At 40.4% G+C, this 17753-nt stretch overlaps 3 protein-coding genes across 4 annotated transcripts; 1 reads left to right on the top strand and 2 right to left on the bottom strand.

Annotated features, from left to right (window-relative positions):
* Nucleotides 1-2126: 2126 nt before the first annotated feature.
* Nucleotides 2127-6720, bottom strand: LOC121186639. Its single transcript, XM_041045423.1, has 6 exons — nt 6476-6720; nt 5911-6045; nt 5039-5280; nt 4091-4238; nt 3371-3493; nt 2127-3257 (listed from the first exon to the last, which is right to left on the bottom strand). Exons 2-6 carry the CDS (start codon nt 6005-6007, stop codon nt 3211-3213), a joined length of 657 nt encoding a protein of 218 aa, XP_040901357.1. The 5' UTR covers nt 6008-6045; nt 6476-6720; the 3' UTR covers nt 2127-3210.
* Nucleotides 6721-7796: 1076 nt separating this feature from the next.
* cd22 (cd22 molecule) lies at nt 7797-11252 on the top strand. 2 transcript variants are annotated; one of them, XR_005894379.1, is made up of 7 exons: nt 7797-7948; nt 8115-8459; nt 8553-8774; nt 9349-9642; nt 9971-10074; nt 10166-10199; nt 10281-10312. XR_005894379.1 is itself a non-coding variant. In XM_041043888.1 (7 exons), the coding sequence occupies exons 1-7, from the start codon at nt 7846-7848 to the stop codon at nt 10317-10319; spliced, it is 1119 nt and encodes a 372-aa protein (XP_040899822.1). In that variant the 5' UTR covers nt 7797-7845; the 3' UTR covers nt 10320-11252. The 2 variants fall into 2 exon arrangements, 1 of the variants encoding a protein (XP_040899822.1); XM_041043888.1 differs by having other exon boundaries at nt 9993-10074; nt 10281-11252.
* On the bottom strand, nt 11185-17747 carry LOC121185622 (B-cell receptor CD22). Its single transcript, XM_041043887.1, has 8 exons — nt 17017-17747; nt 16132-16274; nt 15874-15956; nt 15539-15744; nt 13922-14185; nt 13359-13670; nt 12810-12912; nt 11185-12535 (listed from the first exon to the last, which is right to left on the bottom strand). Exons 1-8 carry the CDS (start codon nt 17069-17071, stop codon nt 12472-12474), a joined length of 1230 nt encoding a protein of 409 aa, XP_040899821.1. The 5' UTR covers nt 17072-17747; the 3' UTR covers nt 11185-12471.
* Nucleotides 17748-17753: the final 6 nt, after the last annotated feature.

Here is a 17753-nt window from a genome sequence, read left to right as displayed (position 1 = left end):
TAAGAACAGGTTAGCTTACATAGCAGAGAGTCAAATCCAGCAAATCAGAGAGCTTCAGCAAGATCTGGAAAAATCCTGAATTAAACTTCTAGGTTAAAGATAGTAATATGTCTTTTTTTTTTTTTTGCTTGCAAAGTCACATTTGGAAACACAAGCATGCAGAGCCTTGCCAGTTAGTGATGAGTCCTCACATGACCACAGCGATGTGTTAGGATAGACAGATACTTTAGCTAAGATGTTTTATTTTACTCGATCTTTTGTCATGTAAACATTCATAAATTTAGCCAGTCACGCCGACCACTTCAAGACTCTACATTCTGTTGCTGAGCATATGAAGAAACCAGAAATCAGAATATGACAGAAACTTATCATGGAGAGAACTGAGGTGTAGCTGAGCAGCTGAGTCAACACGTTGCTCCATACTACTTCTGTTGTATCAACTAAAAGACGAGGGAGAATTCTGTCCTGCTGATTGTCCTGTGTGTGTGTGTGTGTGTGTGTGTGTGTGTGTGTGTGTGTGTGTGTGTGTGTGTGTGTGTGTGTGCCTTGCTGACAGTCCATGCTGCTCTTTCAGGTGTCACAACACAGTCAGGGGAATGAGGACCACAGTTGAAGTCAGTCAAAGATCAGTAGTCAGTTCGTTGTTTAGTTCCCAGTTAACTGAATTCTAATGTAAAGTTGTGTGTATCTTTACAATAACCAACGAACAACTTTGGAGAGTATTTGAGTTTGAGTAGTAAAAACTCAACACAGGAGGGGAGAGCATTAAAGTAGTAGGTTTAAGTGAAGGTTTAGTGTAACACTGACAAATTAGCAGGGTTTTTATTTAGATATTGTACAAGCTTATGTGTAAAATCACTCCAAAGAAATGACTAAATGGGAAACATGTCATTTTTATCCAATTTATATTTTTAATTTTACACTAAGGTGCCTGCAATTAATAATAACTCTGTTTGTTTTTGTTGCTTTGAGCCATAAGTCAAACAACATAAAGACAGAAGAACAAGGTAAGGCAATGACAAAGTATTGACCCACACATGAAAGGAGTTCACCACCAGGGAGAAGCAGAGGACTTCCTATACCAAAGTTGTGTTCATGTGGTCACAAGTACATCACTGCTCAGTGTGTCCATCTTTTGCTGCTCCCTTCCTTTCACATACTGTTGCATGTTACCATAACTACAGCTACTCTACCTATTAGGTGAGCATGGAAAGTAACCAAACCATTTATTTTGTAACCCTGTGCAGCATGTTGATAATAAGATAGAGGATTTAGATACTACGGAAGTTTAAAGTGCCCACTGCCAGTTAACAAACTCTCAGACCCAGCTGAGCAGATGTTGCTGGACATGGCTCAATAGGAAGAGCAGCTGTTGCAGTGTGATTATTTATAACATCATCACTCTTAATCTTTACACATGTAGCATTGCATATCAAAAGCGTATATGTAGAAGAAGTTGCATGAATTAGACTACATGTAGATACACCATTGGTCAAGTCAGTGCTGCTAAGTACCGTAGGTAAGGTTATATAGGGATTACAGAACTTTCTGGTGCACAATGTTGAGTTTTCAAGGATCTGAATTCAACAAAAAACACGCAAAAGCCTGGAACGAAGTACTGTCGATGGTGTCCATTGTACCTTTCCCTCTCCTGTAAACATTCAGACATCGACAGAGTGAGCCAAAAGGGAAGTTCTGGCTGAGAAAAGCAGTTCTCTGCTTTGAATCAGTAAGAGTGAGTGACACAGTCTTAAACTGTCAAAGATTTTAAGTACACTCAGTTTTTGTTCTGATATTGTGTAATTTTAATTTGGTCCTGGGTCACGTACTAAGAGCAACATTAAAATGAGAACAAACTATAAACGAGGGCATATTACATTAATGTAATCATAAAAATATATATATATATAAAAATAAAAGGCAGAACAGAGTGCACAAACATCAGCAAACGGCAGAAGAACAAAGTTTACCTTCAGTATCTGTGGAAAAAAGAACCACTGTACTTTGTCTTTATGCTTTTATGCATTAAGACAATTTACTTCAGATTTCAAATACATAAAAACACTAAACTGACTATTTCCGTGGGCTCAAACACCACATAATAACCAACATAATAATGGACACAGTACTAGTGTAGAAGTTTACTACATGAACGTTTCTAGAAACAGATGCATTAATGAATGAAAAGCATTTATCAAGCACCTCAAAGGTGCCGCTGCAGCAGGGTGGAGAGAGAGCACTGAACAAAACACCTGCCTACACAGACTCAGCCCAGAAGCCAGCACAGGTGCTTGTGAATCAGCTGAACAAGCTGCAGCTTGCAACAGGAAACAAAAAAACAGGATGTCACAATCTCAAATAAAGGAACAGAAATAAAACATATACATGTACAGTTTGATTCGTTTGACAAAATAGTGCAGAAATGGTTGTTTTAGTGTTTGTAATTGACAATAATTTTTAGAGTGAATATTTTTCTCTGTGGGGTTGAAGGAATTGACTGGATTGTTGTCTCTGCAGTGAGTGCTGCCCTCAAGTGGACAAACGGTGGAAGTGTAGCAGACTAACCTGGTATTCGAAGCAGAATGAGACCCATCTGCAAGTTCCTTACCTCCCTCAGTTTTTTGGTATAGAGTACTGACATAAAGAGAAGCTGTTCTCCTATTCCTTATTTAACCCCAGACTGCCTGCAGCTAATCTTTCTATGACCACTTGCTTATCTAGCACTTTCACAGTTTCACCGCTTCCACTTATTGCTGCTATGCAACCTGCAGTAACACTCATACTGTTTCGATTACATGTGGGCAAAAACTACTGAATATTTAGTTGAACAATTCACTTAGGCCAATAATATGGGCAGACTGTTCTCATTGAACTTTGACCTTGCACAGGTGGGGAAGGGTTAAAGGTTAAAGGGTTAATTAAGACTGATAGGCTGTGGATAGTGTGTGCAAGGCTCAATTATTTAGGACAGAACAAGGAAGTGAAAGTATCAGGGGTGAGATTGAATCTGGCCTCAAACATTTCCAACATCATCATCCCCAGACCGGAGTTCATGCTTCACTCAGACTGGTTAAAGGATTTCAAAATAGAAACAGTTCATTCCTGCTGTATCCTCTGATGGTTAGGAGGTGAAGGGAGCCCAACTCTGGGTATGTTTACACCTTCATCATTTCTTGCTCAAAAAAGTCTTCCTCAGCTTTCTGTCTCCTTTTAGTCTTTTGATACGATTGTGGTCAGATCATCTTCATCTTTTCCCCCTGAAAACAAAAAACACAAAGACACCACATATTACTTATCACTTTCAATCTCTGTCTAATGTATTTATTACTGTGTCACATTTTTCATGCCTGTGAACTGAAGCACCACTTACTGAAGCACTTCTGGAACCTCTCAGATCTCTGCAGCGTAATGTAAGATAATCCAAACACCAACAGGATCCCAAAGAAGCCCCCAATGGTACAGCCGATGAGAGTGGCGTAGCTAGAGCCATTATCTAGGAGAGAAGAAAACAGAATGAGGGACGGACAAAGGCAAAGGTGTTAGGAAAGAAACATAGCAAGAAATACAGGGAGACAGAAGATAATAATGGATGTTTAAAGACACACTTTTCTATCCTTATACTACTTATAGAAACTGTTAAGGACTAGTTTTGGTTTCCCTCCTCCTCTCTTTTGTTTTTTTTTATGTTCCCTTCCTTGTGGGTCTTGTTTGTCCCCATTTGTCTTGTTGGTCTGTGGTGGTGTGTGTGTGTGTGTGGCTCTCTCTCGCCAGGATGGAGCATGGGGGACGTCTCGTTCTGACACAGCTGCTCTGAATCAGCCATCAGCCTTTCCACCTTCACTTCTTGTTTTAAGCTGGCTCTTCAGCGCTGTTGTCTCCAGTTCGTCTTACCACGTCTACGGTAGACATGTTGGCTCTGTAAGCTGTGATTTTTTTGGCATGTGAAATATGCACCAGGAAGTTTGTTTGGCATTTCCTGGACATGTGACATTGGCAGTTGTGATGGTGGCAGGAGGGAGCAGGCTGCACTTTAGCTTGAAAATAGATCTGGCACTACTATTTAATATGAAAGAGATCGAAAAGTCTTCACCATAAACATATAGGACAGCAGCAGGTGTATCACGATTGTTTAACTGCTGACACATGACTCGTGTGCCGTTGTCAGAGAAAGAGGTTCCCCTGAGGGTCCACACAGCCAGTGACTCTCCGTTCTTCACATAACAGCTTCCATAGAGAGCCTGAGAGAGGGGAGGTGGAGTAGGTTTAAGGAGAGAAGACACAAAAGAAAGAATAAGATATTGAACAGAATATCAACATGAAGTGAGCTGAGATGGTTCAGCTCGCTCCAGTCCCCAGCGAGTTTGCACAGGGTGAGCAGTGAGGGTGGAGTGCTGCAGGTGGAATAACCACCACTGAACTAAACAGTAATGAAACTCTGTCTGCACTTGTTGTGGAAGTGTGTTTTAATACTACAAGTCCCAGAATTCCATTCAAAATGACACATCTACCACAGAGGACAGCAAACATACTGAACTCATGGTCCAGATTTTTGATGTCCTCTGTTTTTCGCATTATGTCCAGTACATGCATGCACTGTTTTTGTGAAACCCTGTGTGTGGACGAAACTGTTTGGCTGCTCAGTTAGAAAATGCAGGGGGACTGAATGGCTATTGATGAGAAATGTTTTCTATGAGTAATACAACAAATTGATATTGACACAAGTGAAAAAATGAAGAAAAATTACTATTGTGTTACAGTTGCTCTGGTCCTGCAGCGATGCTCAGTAACATTTGTGCCTTCTTGTGTTCACTCCTGTTTCTTATTCCTCTTGTGCTGAACCACAAACCGAGCCAGATTCCAGAAATATCCTTCAAATAGTTGTCGGTTTAGCTGTTGTATAATATGATTCAGTGGAGCCTCTTGGCATAAAAAATATTTTCAAGAGAGAGATTTGACTTGTGAGTGCAGGCTCACATTGGTGGAAAATGTTGAATAATATAAAAAAAAAAATTGCAATTATAGACAGTGTCCACCTCACCTGGGGGATGTCTTCCTCGTGGCCATAAGGACAGGTGAGGTTGTAAATGCCGTGACTCCCGTAGAAGATGAATGTGAGATTGGGAAAAGTTTCGGGTACTCCACAGCTAAACACTGCAGGTTCTCCCACTGCCACTATGATGTCCACTGGGTGTGTGCGGTAACTGAGAGCTGCAGGGTTTGGTGCTGAGGTGGAGGTGGTGGTGGTGGTGACAGGGACGATGGTAGTGGTGATGTTCTGAGCTGGAACAGCGACCATGTGTAAGCGATGTGTGTGAGAGATAGAGGGATAAAAAGAAAAGAGCCATAAGTGGAAATAACAATGATTATAAGGGTCAATAAAAGCACATTTAATCTATTGCTAAATCAAATCCTGTTTGTTAAAATTAATAATTATTATCAATAATGATCAATATTAAATAAACAGAAACAGAGCCTGATCTTACACAGCACATTGTGCACAACATTAATCATATTATTGTTGACTTCTGGGTTTGTGCTTGTTTCCAACACATGTATGTGACCTTCAGGAGAGTCCACCCACTACCCTCATAGGCATTTAGCTATTCTGAGGACAGGAAACCTGTGCCCTCCTCATGGGCTTGTGGGATGGGGGACGATTTGTAACAGAAGACTGAGGAAGTGTGATACAAAAATTCTCAAGTGACTAAAATTCCACTGACATTTGAACAGACTGCAGAACAGTGACTAAGTCTGGGCTGAGGGCTTCAAGGCACCAATAATTAGTTTCACAACATGATGGGATCTCACTGTATACTTTCTTAATTGTTGTTGTTCTTTATTAAGTATGAGAAACTTTAACCATGACATAAATCAATCTTATATTTAGAAGTCATGGATGTAATTAGATACCTGAGGAAGGTGTGGTGATTTGGAGCAGAGCCAGAAGCAGCATGCAGACAGGAGAAACTGTCCTCTTTGTCCTCATCTGTCCTCCCCTCCTCTCCATTGTTTTACACTCAGTTTCTATTATTCCACAGGTTTAATCTGCAAAAGTACGAACAGTGTAATCTTACTTTTCATACAATGATAAAGGCATGTAACTTACAATATAGAACAAGAGTACCTGAGGGCAGATAAACAGCCAAATGGTTATTTACCCTATACATATTTTGAATACAGTGTGTGGCTGCTTTACATGAAATGAGTTTTCAAACTGATTGAGAATATTTTAAATCAAAGCTTTTATTTCACACCATCAACTGGATGAGAATATTTGGCCTGAGCAGCATGTCAGCCATAAAATTACAGGGTTTAATATTTATGAAGTAATTCTCCTCAATTTTACAAACCTCTGCTGATTCAAGACCTCTGTCTTACGAGTTAGTAACAATGGCTGTGACATTTCTGTTAAATTGCTTTTTTTGTACATTGTACATTTTCTGCACAATACCATCAAAAGATTATTGCCACTAACCGCAAAATGAACTGGAAATTTCCCCGCAGGTCCGCAAGCAGCTTCCTTGTTTCAAGATTGCGAAAGTGTCTAAAATTAGGTCCTTTTTTGGTTGAAATTTGCCTCTCACAAACCTTCTGTAAATTGTTACTCAGACATACGTCTACTAACAGTTTCTCAGTAAACAGTGAAGAGACTGTCAATGTCACCACACAACCCTGACTCTCTCTTCACCTCCCTCTGCCTCACTCCATCCTCCCAGTCTAACCAGGTAGGAAGTTTAGAACAACAAGGCACCTGAAGGAACGTGGACATCTTCCTGATTTACAAGCCAGATTTCTGTGAACGAGGAACAGGTCGAGCAGGCCTGGCCTGAACCAATAATAGCTGCAGACAGCAGCGTCAGCTAATCATGGAAGCTTTTTCTGCTGTCTCAGTTTTACTTTTGCTCTCTTCCCTCCTGTCACACACACACACTCTTCCTCATTCCCTCTTTACTTTCCCACCTGTCAGTCCTAGAGAATGACATTTTCATAGTTAGGTAACACAGTTTTACTTTCAAATAAGCTGCTTCTTTCTACAAAACAAGGTTGGCCTGCATAACTCTGCAAAGTGCCAGTTAATTATAGGGTGTTGTTTAGTGTTAGGTAGTGAGACACTGGCCTGTACTATGTTAAAACAGGAAAATATGGTTTATAGGTTCTGCTTTTTTCTTGATAACATGACTAAGAGTACATGTACTTAGGCACAACTCATGTGCCAATCAGTCTACTACATTCTGTTTCACTGACTATCTGAAAATCCTGACCTGCGGGTGGTGCTATTGGAAAAATCAGGGGATCATCTTCTGGGTATCATGACTAAAAAATTCTAATATTTCATGACGATCCCCTTCCCTGGTTTTTGAGACAGCCTATTTCACTGTTCTAACACTGTCAAAAAAAATGTTGAAGCTAACTGGAAACTATCCTTTCAGCCAGCCAGATGGTAGTGAGGATTGTGCTTTTAGCATTTGTCTTGAAATATGCTGAAAGAAATACATGTGGAAATGGAGGAAACAAAACTGTGCAGATGAACAAGGGGAGAACAGAGGAAGCAGTGTCACACCTAAATTTTGGTGGTTTTGCACTGCGAGCGTATTTTGCACACACAGATGAATTTGTAACAGACAATTGCTGCCATTAATTCTTCTGTTATTGTTTGCTATGTGCCAAATGTCAGTTTTTGACATAAACAGTATGTCTTTTCCTTTTCTCTGCCTATGAATCATGTGATTTTTTTTTTTTTTTTAAATGACTCATCTTACGCTCACCAACAGAAATCTCTCCAGTCAAATGATATGGGTGGAGCACAGACCAACTGATCTCTCTCATGCATGGAGTACGTGTAGCATGATTTTGGTTCATCTAAATCTTCACAAATCTCAAACGTTTGTGTTTTGCCTTGACATGGAGAAGATGATCACAATGCTGGTGGCTCTGTTTCTGAGGGAAGGTAAGAACTGATTATTTTTATCTGTGTAAATCAGTCAAAAAGTAATGTTGCAGAGCAGCTTTATCCAATTTCTGTTAATGATTTTCTTTTTAATTCTGCACATAAATAATTAATAATAATGAAAAATAAAATAAATTTCATAGCCTGTCTTGTGTTCTCTCTGCAGTGGCTGGGAGGTCTGGTTGGTCAGTGACATTTGAAAACCCAAATCCTTGTGCTTTAAAGGGATCGTCTGTGGAGTTCAGGTGCTCATACAACTACACAGATGGGGAAACGGTTAGAAGGACTGCATGGTTCAAAGGGGAAGTAATATCTGGCATCTTGAAACGCATTGAGCTTTCAGACCTTCCTTCATATGAAAATCGTTCTGAATATCTGGGTGACAAGCAGCACGACTGTAGCCTTGCAGTTCACAACCTGCAGGATAATGACACTGGATATTACTTCTTCAGGTTTGATACGGACACGTATGGATGGCGTAGTAAACAATCAGTGTATCTGTCTGTCACAGGTAAAGCTATTCTAAATTGACTCTTCAAGTGTGATATTTTCAGCTTTTATTAACACCATGGTCTCTGTTCCTGCAACTGATCGGTGTATGTAGAGCTGACAGCCAGAGTGTACCCGCAGAGGGTGAGAGCAGGAGACACCGTCACTCTTGAATGTAGAATATCCTGCCAACTTCACAGCACGGTCTGGTTCAGAGACGGACATCCAGTGGCCAAGCCAGTGTTCCAGGCTCAGGCAGAGGATTCTGGAAGTTATTCCTGTGCTGTGGAAGGACAGGAGTCAGAGCAATCTGACCCTGTGGTCCTGGATGTTCAGTGTAAGTACTGTTGTCTGAGACAAGCTCCGAGTTTTACAGGCTGCAGGGTTGTGTTTGGAGTTTGACAGAAACATGTCTTCTTGCAGAGGCTTTAAAAATGTGATAAAGAAAGAAAAGTATTATTTCAGCACAGGTGATGCTCATTTCAAAGCATTCATGTACCTGTCTACACAAACAAATGAAGTGAATTCACTTTCTAAAGTGAATTTCTCTAAATGAGCACATCTGGTCAGTGGTTTCCTGATTACCTACATATATGCTTCAACATGAAGGTGCTGTGGCATGTGCACATGATGTAATCTGTCTACCAGCTCCTCTAAATCTCACTAATGAATGTGTTATATCCTCTGTGTGTGTTCTGTTGCACTCAGACAGAACCAGGCCACCAGTTTTGTTGTATTTACCATGTAGACATGAGAGTGGTATCGATGTTCTCATCCAACTGTCTGATAGAAAGTGAAATGTTATTCTCAAAAGGTCAAACTAAGTCACTAAGACTGCGAAAATTATTTCAGTCTGACTTTCTTTGGTCCTTTGGTGTGTGTGTGTGTGTGTGTGTGTGTGTTTAATACAGATCCTCCATTAAATGTGTCCATTGAGGTGAGTCATCCTGGCCACCTGACAGAGGGCAGCAGTGTGAACCTGACCTGCAGCAGTGCAGCTAACCCTGCAGCAGACAACTACACCTGGTACAAGGCCACTGTTTCCAACTCCAGCTCTGTGCTCCAGGTGGGCTCAGGACAGGTGCTGTCTCTTTCCTCTGTGGAGGCGTCCCATGCTGGACTCTACCTCTGCCAGGCCAGGAACAGAGTGGGGGATGACAACTCAACAGAGGTGCTGCTGACAGTTCATCAAACAGAGAGTGAGAGTGAGTACGCAGGGAAGCTTATTGATACACTGAGCACTCATGGTCTGTGTGATTGATAAGTCATCTGATGGGGAATGAAACTATGATTAGAAGGATTTTTAAGTTTCATTTCATTCTTCACATATACGACCATAAACCTGCAGTTACATCCAAAACTGCTTGTTAAAATGGGCTGATTTATTAAAATACAATGACAAAGGAATTTAAATTAACATCAACTACATTTTTTTTTTTTTTTACAAAGAACATTATTTGCTGAACATTTCTATCTTTATTTGTTTGTTAGCGGAGCAAAAATCTGAGATCCTCTTTGTTTATTTTCTCACAGTTTTTTCTGCCTCCACTAACAGTTAACCATTTCATCCTCCTCGTTGGTATTGGAGTCAAAGTTGTTATTGCGCTGTTGCTTCCACTGATCATTATCTGGGCTTGGTGAGTTACGTTTGTTGGTTAATTTCATTACAAATATTATGAAATGCAGAAGAGTTCACTGTGCAAATTTCTTCTTATTTCATTGTCAAAGGCGGAAGAGACACAATTCTGCTGTGGACAAAAAGGTAAGGGCGACCTTCTTCTGTTTAAATAAATTCATTACAGTTTGTCTCAGAAATGTCTTATGTTGTACTGTTATGTTTCAGGACCAGGACCAGGATTATGAAAACATCAGAAGCATCTAAATGGGTAAAAAAAAAAACAAAAAAACAAAGCACAGAACAGGGTTTGACAGAAGGAAATGTCTAGTTAAAGAAGCTACAGAAGCATGAAGATGTCTGATCACACTAGACACAGAACTTGACATTGTGGCACAGGAATGTCTGTGGTTTGTCTCCTGCCGGCTCCACCAATATTTCTGCTGGAGTTAGAGCTGAGCAGCAAGTTTGACTGCATAAAAAAATGCAGCTCCACCATTCACTCTTTCCTGCTTCTGTTTGTGTCATCTTACATCTCAACATAACCTCTCCTGCCTTGTAACAGTGATAACAGCAATAATCATTATCAGTCACAGCTCTCCTGGATGAATATGCTTCTTATATTTATTATGACAGTGTTTTATGCCCGTATATTACATTCATAACCGTAATATATTTAAATGGATATTTAACTGATCAAATCCACTTTGAACAGCGCTGATCATTTTTGAGTGGAGTGACTGGCTCACTGCAGGTTCAGCAGACTGTAGTCAGAATCAAAACAACTGTATGCTGCCCCCTTCAGTTTAAGATGCACATGTAGGTTATGCTCGGGTTAGGGTTGCCTTGATACGTTCAGTCTTACAACATATCTGTTTACATAATTAACCTCAATCTGGGGTTCAGACGGGTTCAGGTGTAAATTTTTTCACTCTGATCACTATGGTAGTAATCAGTGATCACATTTCACTCCTGCTATGTGCGTAAAAACTGGTATGTCAAACTGGAATAAATGCTGGCTGCAGTAAAAAATGTTTTTGTAAGACATATTGTCAAGACTTCTTGATTGTCAACATGCTGTGAATATTTTTTTCTTTCTTTTTCTTGCCATATATGTTTTTAACTTATTTTTCTTTGCAATTAAAACAATTAACTTTTTTACAGTTATGTGAAAATAAAAAGTACAAGGTTTTTTCATTAGATCTATCTCTCTGTCACTTTTAATGCTAAATACATTGTGTTTAGAACAAAGCTCAGGTGACAAACACTGTAGCTTACAACAGTTTTAACATGATGAAATTAGCGGGACTGCAACACTAATGACCTGCTCTCATTAAAAACAGGCCCTTTGACTGTCCCTTTAAATATTTGTGAAACAAAACAACATACTTCCTTGTTTGCTTCATCAGCTTTTAAAAATAGAAGATGTGAGCGCCACTTTGCTGTGTGGCTAAAATAGACTAATGAGATGAAGAGTTGATTTTGTAAAAGGATGTCCTGGTGTCAGAGTCACTGTCCGCTTGGTTTATGTCCTCCTCCACGTCTTCACAGGCTCTGGTCAGTATCTGTTGGGGCCTTATCACACTGAAGAGTTTACTCAAAACCACACAAATGACTGCACTTTCCATCATCTTCTTCACGCTCATTACAATCAGTAACATGCTTTCAATAATAGCTGCTTCAGTGTCTTCTGCTTCCGGACACAGCAGTGACAGTATGTGATGCACTTTCTGCTATTTAAAATGCAGTAAAAGTATTTGTATAGACAATTAGTCCAGATGTTGTCTGTGGTTTTCAGATGTAATGAGCCGTGGAGGTTGTATTCAAATTGGCACCTGCTGGTTAATGACAGCAGCTCAAAATCAAAATCAACCACAGCACACAAAAAAATGACAAAAAACAGCAAAGGCAACAGAAGATTTCAAGTCTATGTTCTCAGTTATAATAAATATTTTCTTTTCTTGAAGCATTACAGAAGAATTTAGCTTATCCCACAGCACAACTGCACTTAAACAAAAATGATCAGATAAGTCCAAGTTCATCCTCACTGAGCTCAGTGCATTGAGGTTTCCAGTGTGGCATCTGGCTTCCATGGATGGAGAGAAATGCCCATCATATGATCTTCAGGTTCTCACAGTCTCTTATGCTGTGAACAGCCCTCGCTGCCAACAGTGAGTCTTGAACTTTGTTTTTATTTTGTGTTCATGATTTCAGTCACGGGGTTGAACGATGTGCAACAGCATGTGGTGTGATGCTAATTTTAAGGTGTCTTCTTGTGTTGTAGGGGTTTCCTTGGCAACATGAGGTGTGAGGCTATCGAGGATTAATTCCACCTCTCCTGAGTTACTTAAACACATAAAAAAAAAGTTGGCTTATACTTTTGGTGTGACACTGTACAAGTCCTGGTCTTGGGGAGTCTTTAATCTTCTGTAGCAGTTGTTGCAGTGAGGGCATATGACTGGTTTTGGGATGACTTCTGTCTCCTGAGAGGACACACACATTACTCAACAAAAAACACTGACATTTACACTTGATTCTATAAGAATCCTGATTTACTTGAATTATACTAAATACTTGAAATATAATAAATACTTTATTCGTGTATGTAACTCAAACCAAGACCCTGACAATGTTTGGTAATGTGGTTTGGCTGTGTGCCACATACTCATAGTTTCTTACCAATCAATCTACTGTATATATATATAAATAAAGAAATGTGATAACACTGTCTGCTTGTAAGAGAAGCAAAGAACTCACCTTCCCAATAGAAAGGCAACTATGGCTACAATAACCACTAGGACAGCGATGGTCACTCCAATAAACACCCCTCTGCTTCCTGTAGAGTTAGATGGGATTGCTCCTTCAGTGGACAACACAAAGCCAGTTACTGTAGGTCAAACTGTCTCAGGCAGTGGATTATATATGTATATTAATGTATAGAACCTGGACAAAGAACATCCAGGTGCTGACTAAGTTACAGTTTAACTATCTCTGAATGTTGGGCTTCATGACCCATGTGGACCTTATTCATGTGTTTTCAGTTTGACCGTTTAAAATAAATGTTCAAACACAACAATTTGGACTACTTTTGAAAAAATGTAACCTCTTTTATTTGTACTATCATAGCACAATACTTATATATTGTATACTTATATATAAGAATTATATTTGGGAGCATTTTTGCTTTTATTTGATGGCTGAAAGAGTAGATATCGACAGTATTTACTGCAGGATTGTGGAGCAAACAGTAGATGTGGTTTAAAAATGTGACACACACATTCTGTGAATCACAGACAGATCACCTACCTCTGGAATCTCTGAGCGTGACAGAGTAAATCCGTGATCCATGTTTGTTGCGTGCTACACAGCAGTGCTGCCCATATTGTTCAGCGGTGATGCTGGCGCTACTGAGTGTTGAGTGTCTTCCTGTGGGTGTAGCCAGGGATTGTCTTGCTTGATGAAAGCTTCTGTCTGTTGTAGGGAGACATGCTGCTCCCTGGTACCAGGTGTACGTGTGGACAGGTGGGTTAGCGTCACTGTTGCAGGTCAGAGTCACAGGAAGCTTCCCTTGTAGATCTCCAGCAGGAGAGATTGATACGATTATGTTTCGAGGAGAGTCTGGACAGGAGGGAGGTCGAAGGTCAGTTATACTTGGCTTTAAGGCAAGGTCATGGTGGTGAATGAATGAATAATGAGTGGATGACTTTGTGGAGTACTTAATAAATTTAGTTATGATCTTCAACATTTTTGATTATGTCTCAAAAACTAAGGATTTGCACCAAGGATGACATACGGAAATATGAATAGCACATTTTTTTTTATGACACTTTAAATATTCCCAATTTAAAACATGATTAAAATTTGCTTACACTCTACATCAATGTCCGTCATAACCGAGGTCTGCTTGTGATCTCCAGTCTGTATCTCACAGTGGTATCTGCCAGAGTCATTAGAAGTAACTTCACTGATGCTCCACACCTGTCCATTATAACTCGGGGTGAAGCTTGGGCTCTTGAACCATGTGAAACGGGCCTGCGGAGAGGCTGACGGGCTGCAGCAGGCCAGACGTAAGGTCGCACCCTCAGTGATGCCACTGGAGGGACTCACTGATGTTGTGACTGCAACAGAGGAGCCTGGAGAAAAGGTATGAGGTTAGATTATTTACTTTACATGTTCAAGTAGACAAAATCCATGATGTTATATATCATAGTTATAAAATGTAAAGGAAATTGCACTTTGGCTCTCTGTTTTCTCAGAAACAAAAAAAAAACAAAGCAATTTTTAACCAGTGCAGTTAAAAATGGTTTTTTGAATTGTGTTTGACCCACTGACCTATAAGAGGGTTTAACTGACGGGACTGGCCAAACCACAGCCTCTTTTACTCTGTGAAATTCAGGTAGATTAATGTTATGCTGTCAGTCACAAACAGTCCAGTGTCCCATGATGATCTGTACGTCTGTATCTGAGTTGAAACTCTTTCTGTCCAATACATATATCCAGCTTTTCTATTCTGTTGTATTTGACCATTTTTTGGTTGTTTTATTAGCCCCACAGTACTTAAAGTTGACACAACTTGAAAATGGAGAAAGTAAGACAATAATAAGAGCGTGACTTCATACAGATGTTTCTCAATAACTGCTTAAGCAATTTTCTTAAGAACAATACCACAACTTCCCAACAATAAATATGCTGTCCTGAAGACAGACTCACAAAGTGAAAATGTTTTTCAAGAGGCTCTAATAGCTGAAAGTGCTCTGTGTGTTAGGGCTCTGTGTGTTAGGGCTCTGTGTGTTAGGGTTTTGTATGTTAGGGCTCTGTGTGTTAGGGCTCTCCTTCCTCCTCCGAAGTGTCTGATTTACTATTTACAACACTATATCCTGTTTTCAGCAGAGACAAGTTCCAGTTTGTCCCCATGTGTCTGGTTGAGAAAGTAATTTGGGCATGAACACCAATGTATTAGCTTATATTATGTCAAACTCAGCTAATGCAATATTTATATGCGGTCGGTGGTTAGATTTAGTTTCATTTTCCATAAACAGCACTAAATGTAAAAAAGGTGGTTACACAGATGAGGTTGTGAATTCTTGGTTGATACTTGTTAGTGCTAAAAATGCAAAGCATCCACACATTTCATCCAGCTGATCAAAATACAAACTTTGAAGTGATTTTAAACAACATCAACATCTGAGCACTGTTAAGTATACAACTATAAAATCAGGAAGTTCAAAGGATTGTCTGTAACTTAAATAAGGGCCAACTGAACACACTCAGATCACTCAGATGGGGCAGCCGTGGCGCAGCAAGTTGAGCAAGGTTGAGTTACATTTCTATTTTCTTAAGCACTTTGTAACTTTACAAATGATGAATTATTGATTAATGGTTGTGATGGTGCAGGTACTTCTGCTGCTGACATCGGAGGAGATGATGATGATCATGATGGTGGTGATCATTATAATCAGTTGTAATAGAAAATGAAATATCCCCACCTGCCACCAGTAGCTGTATGCCTCTCTGCTCTGGCATCTTCTGTGTCGGATGGTTGGTGATGAGGTAAAACACGTAGTTTCCACTGTCTGACGGTCTCAGATCAGAAATCTTCAGAGAACAGTTCTTTGTCCCAGGTTGTCCCAGGTACTGCACCCTGTTCTGGTAGGATGGATCCTGGAAAATACCGGCACTGTGGAACACATAGCTGGCGCAGACCGACAGGCGGATGCAGATACTTAGCATTTTTGTTTAAACTCTGTGCTGCAGGTTCTTTGTGAAAATCAGTTGCAGGTCTGGCAATATTGTGTGTGCTTCTGCATGTCTTAAACAATACCTTGGGGTGATACAGCGGCTGTTTTCGAGACACCACATCTCAGACATAACTTTGTACTGTTGTCCTTCTTCAGCTCCTCCAACCTAATACAGAAGAGTGAAGAGACCTGCTAGCCAAGCACCTTAAAACAGCAGATTCTATGCTTTTTCTAACCAACTATAACTGCTGATATCCATTCACTGTGATTTTAGCCCCTGCAGAATCGACACACTGCAGGATATACTGCAACAGCTAACAATGCCTTCTTTATTGAATTACCTGAGTGAGGAGCTGTCCCTCTGCTCTGGCTTCATCAGATCTTTGGGGGTAGTCATAGGAACAATGGAGAACCACCGAAGAACCAGTCACAGCACAGATGGGACTGGGGGGGAGATGAATTGACCAATCACCAGCAAGAGTACCTGAAGGGCAGAGGATTTGTGTTGTAATTAAAAAGTTTCTAAATCACAGCCACTTCAATTCTCAAACCTCTCAAGGGTTAATTGTATTGTCATTATCATTTGAAAACACATTGATGCTGACGTATTTGTTCCCTTTATTAGTTTCAGTATTAAAATGACATTATTCAGAGACAGAGTGAAAGCAGTCTGAGTGTACCTATATTACAGTTATTGTTGCAATTAGCTATATCATGTTTATTGTATTATTCAGATGTTACGGCTTATATTAGACATCATTGCTATTGTTGTTTTGTTCACTTGATCTATTTTAAATAAGAATGTGTCACTCGAAGAACTGTGCTTGGTTTCAACTTGATGCTTTCAACAGGTTATGCCTGCACTGTTTTTGGAGCAATGTAAAACAAATATTAAAATGTTGACTGTGCTCAAGAAGATGAATTCAGCATGCATATACAGTAGCTCTGGCTGTTGCCTCCTTGATGCCTCAGAAATTTGAAGATTTGAATGGCAACTGCAGTATAACATGACACTACAGGCTTCTCTGTACTGATATAGACACACATCAGCTTCACAGTTTATGTTAATATCACTCCAAGAAGAGACTGTCAAGCTCAACACTTAAATTTGGTCAGTCCCTGAGGAAACTACAAACAGGTGTTGGGTCACCTGACCTGCACAATGCTAAAGGTGGATGCCGTCATGAATGCTGCTGGTGGAAGCCTGCTGCTACATATAACCTTACCTTTCAGAGATAGAGCAAGGAGCAGCCAGCAGCTCTGTGCCACTTGTCCACCCATCTTCTGCTGTTTTCTGCTGTGGTACTTTATTTTGTAGGGGGATCCTGGCCTTCCTCCTTTGGTTTCCTGATCACCTTCTCTCTTCTCCCCACCTCCGTCCCTGTGAGTCCCCAGATCTTATGCTCCCTTAGCTGCCTCCCTCTGCTCTTTAGTGAAGTCTGTGTGTGTGTGTTTCTCTTTCCTCTGAACCAACACCTAGAGGTTTGTCCCATGCAACAGATTGTCCAACTTCCCGTTTATTTCCCCTGCCTTTAAGGAACTGGGGTACTGACTTTTCAAAAAGGGGAAGTTACTTATACAAAAATGTGTGTTTGTAGGTTGTGTTTGTCTGTGTGTGTGTGTGACACTGTGGGAGACACTGTGTGTTTGCTGATTCAGTTGCACCTGCACTACATGCACATGAGGGCATCACACTTCAGATTAATGTCTAACTCAGCTACCATCCTCACTCCAGTTTCCGTTGAATGGCATCCCTGTTAGGTTGTGTTTTATTATGGTTCCTCGCGCCCGTTGGACAATATGTTCACCTGTGCGGCTCTGAGAGCTCTCGTGCCCCCCTTTTGTCCACTCAGAAACGTAACTTGACGTCACTCGCGTCCCTCCAGTCTGCGTAGCTGACCGCTCACCACACACACGCCGACAAACTCCGGATAAACTTTCACTAACTTTGTTTCACCCGGTC

The sequence above is a fragment of the Toxotes jaculatrix genome, chromosome 8 (assembly GCF_017976425.1).
Source record: "Toxotes jaculatrix isolate fToxJac2 chromosome 8, fToxJac2.pri, whole genome shotgun sequence".
NCBI lineage: Eukaryota > Metazoa > Chordata > Actinopteri > Toxotidae > Toxotes > Toxotes jaculatrix.
The sequence above is the reverse complement of the archived record's forward strand: the minus strand, read 5'-3'. Positions and strand labels throughout refer to the sequence as shown.